The sequence below is a fragment of the Populus trichocarpa genome, chromosome 4 (assembly GCF_000002775.5).
Source record: "Populus trichocarpa isolate Nisqually-1 chromosome 4, P.trichocarpa_v4.1, whole genome shotgun sequence".
NCBI classification, from domain to species: Eukaryota; Viridiplantae; Streptophyta; class Magnoliopsida; order Malpighiales; family Salicaceae; genus Populus; species Populus trichocarpa.
Window position 1 is genome coordinate 17,621,121 of NC_037288.2, and position 8,569 is coordinate 17,629,689.

The following is an 8,569-nucleotide window of genomic DNA, read 5'->3' on the forward strand; positions in this document are numbered from 1 at the left end:
TGTATTATAAAGATAGACAAGAACTTAATTGTGTTGTTAATTAATCATTGAAGATACTGATTCTCCTACGTTGTTGCTCCACTTCAATATTTTGTGGTTCCGAAGGAGACACATTAAAAATTCTCCTGCATTTGCTAGATTTCTTTGCAACTAGCCCTACCCCACCTCATCACCCCCTTCACCTCGCCTATAAAGAGCAGGCATTGCCACCTCTATTGCACATATCATCCTCTTGACTTGCAATCTCTTCTCTTTTAAACTCCCTTTAATCACCCTTTTCATCATCTTTTGCCCTTGCAGCCAGCCTCTCCATAACCTTCACCAAAACATCATTCAAACAAATGGCATCAAGCTCCGTGTCCTCTCGCGGTTCGGGCTCGTGGACTGCTCAGCAGAACAAAGCCTTTGAAAGGGCTTTGGCTGTTTATGACAGGGACACACCCGACCGTTGGCATAATGTAGCCAGGGCAGTTGGTGGAAAAACTGCTGAAGAAGTGAAAAGGCATTACGAAATCCTCGTGGAGGATGTCAAGCATATTGAGTCAGGCCGAGTTCCCTTCCCTAATTACAGGACTACCGGGGCAAATGGCCACTCAAAGACTGGTGAGGAAAAGATGTATATATATAGCAGTTTATAAAACCAAAGTAAAATCACAATAACAAATGCATATTTAGCTACTCAAAGACTTTATAGCTAACCATGTCATGCCACGATTAAGGTATCTGAATCTAATAAAGTGAACTGTCATGGAGTCACTACTGCTGTCTAACTCTCTAACTTTAGATGGATTCTCTAACTCTTTATTAGTGCTTTACACTTCTAGATCAGGGATTGCTCAACAGTATTAATATTCTTTTAGGAGTAATTTTTCTTGCTTTTTGAGAGCCAAAACCACCTATATATATATATATATATATATTGATTTTCAAATGTAAAAAACTGTGCATCTACAATCCAAACCAAAATCACGGTTCCATCGACAGGAATAAAAGTTCATGGAGACTGACCTTAAATGGTTAAAATTACATGCAGAAAGTATATTCCTATCAGAGAATAATAAGATATTGTAGGAAATTATTTGCAAATTAACTCTCAAATTATATTTTTTTGAGACCCCACAAGCACTTTTCACGTGGCTTCGATGGAGTGATTTTGACAACTAAATTATGAATTTAACAAGCAAATATATATATATATATAGCTTTCAAACTTAAAAGCTAACAGTTCAGTGGTATTTCTCTTTCACGAGTTTGAGCCACGGCAAAACATAATTTCTGGACAACAACATAAACTTAATGACCCCCCACAAAGATAAATAAATAAATAGTAACAATAACCATATATTAATTAGAATTATCGATCACAAGAGAGGACTAAATGTGCTGATCTTTTTGTTTTGACATGCAGGATGAAAAACATGAAGCTCCAGTGAGCTATAGCTCTACGAACTTCATGTTTCCGCAGCAATATAGATTCACTGCTTTCTGCTCCTCCTATTACTATGCTCCACTCATGAGCTAGCTCTAGCTGTCACAGGTTAAATAATTTCAAAAGAGCACTGATTTTGATTGAAGAATCAAAACCAGTGATTCTACCCTTTATTTTATTATTCTAGTTGTCATCTATTTTAAATTATTATCGTGCTGCTAATATAAGCACTTAATAAATGTATCAAGGAAGAAGGTATCTTGAATCTTTTGATGATTCTAATCCCTTCCTCATCATGTTCCTAAGTTTCTAAGCAATGAAATATATTATTATTTTATGTTTTTTAACCTTTATGATCAGTGCTTGCATTTACTCTTCCAGTAGTATATATAATGCAACATGAAGTTACTATATGGACGAAAAATATGTCGAGATCTAAACTATATACAGTATATAACGGTCCTACCTCTAGTTTTTGAATAATTGGAGGACAGAATACAAACCAACCAATAAATTAAAGATAATATATATGGGAATAGAGAGGGTTGCGTGTGTTAAAGCAAATAGAGAGGAGGGTAGCGAATGAATAGGCGGGATTCTGGAATATTAATTATTTATTTTGAAAATTCCTGTGCATATATATTTAATATTTCCTAATTCTTTGTGATTAAGCAATTTTTTTTTTATTTTCAAAAAACTATATATAGATACATGGAGAGACAGATCAAAGGCATTGGAAATTGAAAGGAACAGTAAATGAAAAGAGAGTACTGCTAACTTTGTGGAATATGCTTTGATCTTTCTTGAGATTACTTTCCAAACAATCTCATATACATTGATGAAAGAGTCCTGCGCTATGATCCCATAAATGCAACCATATCCACGGCATGGCATGTTCCTTTAGGGTTAGCTAGCTAGCCTAGGCATCCAATGTTGACTCAGATACTTAATCAAATAAAGAACAGGAAGAAATGATCATAAGTTGTTGTAAAGAATCCCATGTAACCTTCTTACCGACAAATTATTTTAAGGTAACAACCTTATTGGTTCATTAAACTCTGAATCTTTCCAGTTATATACAATATCATTAATTATTAAGCATTGGGAAAGGTTCTTAAAATCCAGTGTAAAATTATGTAAAAATTAAAAAATAATAAAATTGAACTAAAATCAGGTAAAATCATGATTTTACTACCACTTTTACAATTTTACAATAATTTTAAATTCTTATTTTTTTCATTGTATACCCTTATCTTTATTCACTAACACATGAGCCTCTCAAACGCTTATATTCATGGATTTTTTCTTCAATTAATAATACAAGCATGAAGGAAACATAATCTTGCTTAAACCCTTCCTAACAAATAAGAAATTATCTATTATGAGATAAAACTTTTAAAAAATTATTTTATAGGGATATTTTTACAGACAAGAGTGACAAACCATACTCTGAAATCTAATCTATGTACCATGTGTTTATGCCTAAATATCATAGTTTTTTAAACAAGTTTACAAAATTATGATTTCTTTATATAAAATCTCATAACTTGTCTAAGATATGATCTAATAAGAAATCAGACTTCAAAATTAAAAAAAGTCCTACTTTGAATTCTTTGATTCATTCATTTTACTTCATACAAAACTTACAATTCCTTATTAATTCACTTGTTAGAGATTTATGGTGTGTAACAAATAATATCTAAAACTTATAAAAATATAATAATATTTAAAAGAAAACGTAACAATATCTAAAATTAATGTATTATTCATCAAGACAAAAACATCAAAAAAGCTAGAACATTACAAATGATCATGCATTTAGAGGGAGCATTGAAATTGGTGTTAGCTAATAAAAGAGCATGGTTACGAAAACATAGATGTTTTAATGTTTTTTCTTAGACGCAAAGTCTTACCAACCACTTTTAATTTTTCTTAGATCTTGTAAGGTAAGATTTTATCGTGTAATAATAAGTACATTATATTTTAATTGATGAAATTGCTTATTATTTGTATAAACCATGAATGAAAAAAATTATACTTATGATTTTATAATTTTATAATTTTACAATTTAAATTTACATTGTATTGTATTTTTCGTATAAAAATATATTTTGGACAACCATACTGAGAACATGATTAATTATATAGGTATCTAATCTTGCAACTAGCAGCCCTATACATCCAGGTTTAATAAGAAAAAATAATAATTAAGGCAACCATGTGCTCATTATACACCGCACTTACTGCTTTAAGTTACATGATGCCAAACATGTTCCTAGATCTTTACCACTTAAAGAAATGATTATATATATGCCAAGTCTCGAAGACGATTTGCCATAGATTTAGGCCAAAGTTAAGACTTTAGAAGGTTAATGATAGGATAGTTTCCAACCTTTAAGATAAGAATGAGAAATATCTTGATTTGATGTTATGTTGGCTCGTCGAACAAACTTACTCAGTGTAAGAGATGCATGTGTCCCATGGCCTTGTCTCTATATCACAGGCGAAGAACTGCCATTTGGCTCTAAATTCCAAATTACTTCAAAAATGAAATTAATCTGTTTGCTATTAAAAAAAATACTAAAATTCATCAAATTTTTACTGTTCACATACTTAGTTTACTGTGGATTCATAAATTGGCCATTTTGCCCTACCACGTAAAATCATTTAGCTTAGTTACGAGGGTAATTCATCTTTTTATTATGATACAAATGTTATTATTAAATTTAAAAGGGATATAATGGTTAATTTATACTTTTATTGCATAGTAAAATTACTAAATTGTTTTTAAAAGTTATTTTCATTTAATTAGCATAATGACGCATTTTTTGTTTTTTTACTTTATTTTAAATATTGAAATGACTAAATTACCCCTAAAATCAAATTTTCTAAGCCTTATGCTCGAGGGTGTTTCTGTCATTTTAATGATTTTTTTTTGTTATTATTAAGTTGGGTTATGGACAATCCAATATTTTTTTCATTTTAAAAAAATATTATAAAAAACAAGTTGTAGATACGTGCATGAGGCTGCTTTGTGCTTTTCTAACGGCGCGTGAGCCACTTTCTGATGGAGGAACACTAGCTTCTGCAATGGTGTTGGAAGCGCCACGGAACCCCTTTCCACGTGGGATGACTAGCATGGTTGTTACGGTGATGGTTTGTCGTCGGTTGCTCTTTCTTTTTCTTTTCTTCTTCTCTGTCTCCTCCCATTTGAATTTCGTCCTTACAATTAAAAAAAGTTAGGCTTGTCCTTTTATTTTCTGATATTTTAGGTTTAACCCTCAATATTTTAATTTCTAACTTTGATTCTTAGCACTTTTATTAAATTTTAATTTGTTTTTAATTTCATCTTCGGATCCATTATCTTATTTTTAATTTTTTTTTCAAATTTGGTCCTTGTGCTCTTGTTTTTTTTTTTTTCTAATTCTTTACTGAATTTGATTTTTCTTTTTAATTTCTTTCTTCAATTCAAAATTTGAAGATATTTCAGGTTCGGCCCTTAATGTTTTGATTTCTAATTTTGATTCTTGATCCTTTTATCAAATTTTAATTTGTTTTCAATTTCATCTTTAGATCCATGATATTAATTTTTTTTATCTTTTAAATTTGATCCTCATTCTCTTGATTTTTATTTTTTTTATTCTGGATTCTTTTGTTATTTTTTCTTTCATTTTTTTCCCTTCAATTCAAGATTTTAGGTTGTCCTCTCATTTATTTTTATCAAATGAGGTTCATATTCTTTTAATTGCTATTTTTTTTATCCTATTGTATAATTGATTTTTTTATTTCATCATTCAACATTTGATTTATTAAAAACTGGTCTCTATGATTTTTCTCATAGTTTTCATACTCAACTCGGGAGTCAATCCGGGGCAAGTATCAGGTCACAGGTCAAGTGGGTTAACTCGAGTTAACCCAAGTCAACCAAATCTTTTTATTTTATAAAAAAAAGTAAAAATGACATCATTTTGGAAAAAAATATAAAATAAAGAAATATATTCAGCAATTTTTTACTCTTTCACAATAGAACAATTCTGCTCCAATTTCTTTTGAAACCCGATTCTGACTATGCCCTGGGTCACGGGTCAATCCTTCGTGTCGAGTTGAGTCTTAAAATAGTGGTTTTCCAGATGGTGTGCTTCTAGTTTAGTCACTAGATAGGGTCATGAGTTTGAGAAGTTAATACAGATTGACATCATTTTTTTTTTTCCGATTACATCCTTCAAAGTTGTTCGTTTTGAAAAATAAACTTTGTTATTTTCTTTTATTTCCTTCAAATCAAGTTATCCCCTTCTTATGATCTAGGTTGGAGGTTTGACTGAGTGACCCAAGTTTTTTTAGATTGCTTTTTCATCCTTCAAAATTCAATTCTTTTTAAAATTAAGCTTTGTCTTTGTTCATGTTTTGCCTTTTATTGGGTTATTTTGTTTGCATGATCATGCTCGGGAGTTTTGGTGACCTCACCTGGGTTTGTTAGTACTTTGTTTTTTAAAACTTTTCTTTCTCTAATTTTTGTTTTTGATTTCATCTTTCTATGTTTGAATTCTTGAGGATTGACAATCATTATTTTTTTTTCAATTTTCTTCTATGATGTTGAGTCTTAATTTTTTTTCTTCTTTAAAATACACTGACAGTACTTGAGTATCGCTTTTTTACGCTACAAAAAATTCAGCCCTGTCCGCGGCGAAGCGCGAGGCACCTACCTAGTGTGCACTAAGATAATGTTTGACATTGTGGTCCAACCGCACTTTTAATTTTTTTTTAGTGTCAAAATGATTTTTTGTGTGCTTTTGGATCGTTTTGATATCCTGATGTCAAAAATAAAATAAAAATATTATTTGAATAGATTTTCAAGCGAAAAACACTTTAAAAAATAACATCTACCATACTTTTAAATAAGCACTAAAAAATATAGTCCGGGTTGCCAATCCCCCTCCCCCCTCATTTATATTTGATTATTTAAGGAATTAGACTCACACCCTAACTTTATAATTAAAAAACCAAGTTTAGGTTTGTGAAGTCTTGGTTATTAAACCTAGACCTAACCTAGAGTCGACTCAAGACTGACTCATCTTGAGATCTGATCCAAATCAAGTTTCACAATAAATGAGAAGTTGACACAATATGATCCGGTAAAAAACCATGATTAATAACCTGTGACATAGTGATTTGATCAAAATCTTTTGATTTTTTTTTTAAATTAAATTATGTTAGTTTTTTTAATTAAGCTAATCTATCTAATATATGATTCTAATTTATGATTCGAGTCATGTTTTGAATCAACCCATAATCAAGTTTAATAAGTATGAATATTTCATATATGACCTAAGCTAGAACGAGAAGAGAAATGAGAACACTATTTTTTTTTTTTTAAAGAGTCTATGGTGCCAATGGGCGCATAGTCCTAGTGGGTTAGGCCTCGCGAGTGACTACACTGGTTATGATCGGTGTTTTAACTTTTATGTAATGCTAGTAGGCTTAGAGCCCTAATGTGATTGGGCGTTGAGATGATTATATTTGTGGGTTTGGTTCGGATGATTTAGACAAGATAAGAAGTCATGAAGTTCAGACTATGTTAGAGGCAATCCATGTTTTACTTCATGCCCAATAAAAAACCATCTGAAGATGGCTACAATAATGTCTGATACTGGTTTTATGAATGAACAATTGTCCTTCTCCAACCATTATGACAGCTAATGCATAGCGGCTACTGAAAAATAGAACTAGGCCTGGCACAGCGTTGCCGGTAAGAAGAGAGTTTTGTTGCAGTACCTATACCTGGTGCTTGTAAAGCTGGCAAGAATGTCGAAAGCTGACGAAAGGGAAATTCGAGGAAGAAAAGTGGTGGAAAGCTTATCGGCGAGCTAGCTTTATACCTGGTGCATATTACACATGTTGAGATCTTTTCTTTGGCTGGTGCTTTGCCAGTCTAACGAAAGAGGTCCTCGACCTTCCCTTCTTCACGACAAGCCTGATTAATTTGCCCGGCCATAGATCATGTTGAGATGACATTACCTTAGACTCTGCCTCCAATTGAAACACAGAAAATTGCGGTTTCCTTGACAAGGACAAGAGTGAATGGGGAAGGAAAGGTATATGGCTGATCCGGGAATTTTCCAACTCTCAGTTTGCATTTGAATTCAAACTTGAAAACAATAAAATAGAAGAAACTCATAGCTGCAGTAAAGGGAGAATCCAGTTTGCTGCAGTTTTACCCTTCCGACTTCACAGCTACTTACCATGGCATCAAAATAAAAGTTGCACAATTCATATGAATATAAATTTCTTAGCTTGTCCCTTCGCCTGGAGATTAATTGGAAAGAAGAAAAATACTTGCCATGACACCTCTGTGATGCATCGAATTCAAAATTGAATTAATGATAAGGAAACACTTGAAAATACACCAAGGGCCAGAGCATTGAGAGTATAGCCATTTAAACGCGCAAACCAACAAACCCAACTCAAGCAAAAACTAGACAGGAAACTTGCAAGTGAAATGCATCCTCTGGCATGCTAGCCCACCAAAATATTGCAGCAAAGGCAACCATTTACGACAGCAACAGACGCATAGCAAAACCAAACTCATTCCATCACTTTATGATACCAAAACTTTGAGAGATTGAAAGATGAACTTCACCGGGTAGAACTTGGATTGGTGGGGACATCAGATCCACACCACAAACTACACGAGTATATGGACGGAGACGACGTAGGATGACCCAGCTTGTCACGCTTTGGTTGGGAGACTAAGCCCATTTGGACTCATTTCTTTGTTATTTTATTTATTTAGCCTATTTGGGCCTGCTCATTGTTATTTTATTATTTATGTTAAACAGTTTGATTTGATAGGCCAAACCCAATAGCAGGATGTTTTAGGGTTTACTATTTATATATTCTTCTGTCATTTTAAGACAGAGTTTTGATGATTAATGAAAAATTTGCAGACTTTGCATATCTCCAATCTTCTTTCTTTTCTTCTTCAACTTCTTTCTTTTCTAAAATTTCTTTCTGTTCTTGCTTTAATTTTATTATTTATTGTTCCACATCATGGATTACTTCGAGCTTTCAAGGTGTTGGAAGCGCTTTGCTTTAATAACTTCAGGGGAACAAAAACACTCAAGCTCTAGATGGAGTCCTCAG

General features: G+C 32.4%; 1 protein-coding gene across 1 annotated transcript; it reads left to right on the top strand.

Annotated features, from left to right (window-relative positions):
- Positions 1 to 210: 210 nt before the first annotated feature.
- Positions 211 to 1,776, top strand: LOC7469992 (protein RADIALIS-like 2). The gene is made up of 2 exons (XM_024599318.2): positions 211 to 603; positions 1,409 to 1,776. The coding sequence occupies exons 1-2, from the start codon at positions 342 to 344 to the stop codon at positions 1,411 to 1,413; spliced, it is 267 nt and encodes an 88-aa protein (XP_024455086.1). The 5' UTR covers positions 211 to 341; the 3' UTR covers positions 1,414 to 1,776.
- Positions 1,777 to 8,569: the final 6,793 nt, after the last annotated feature.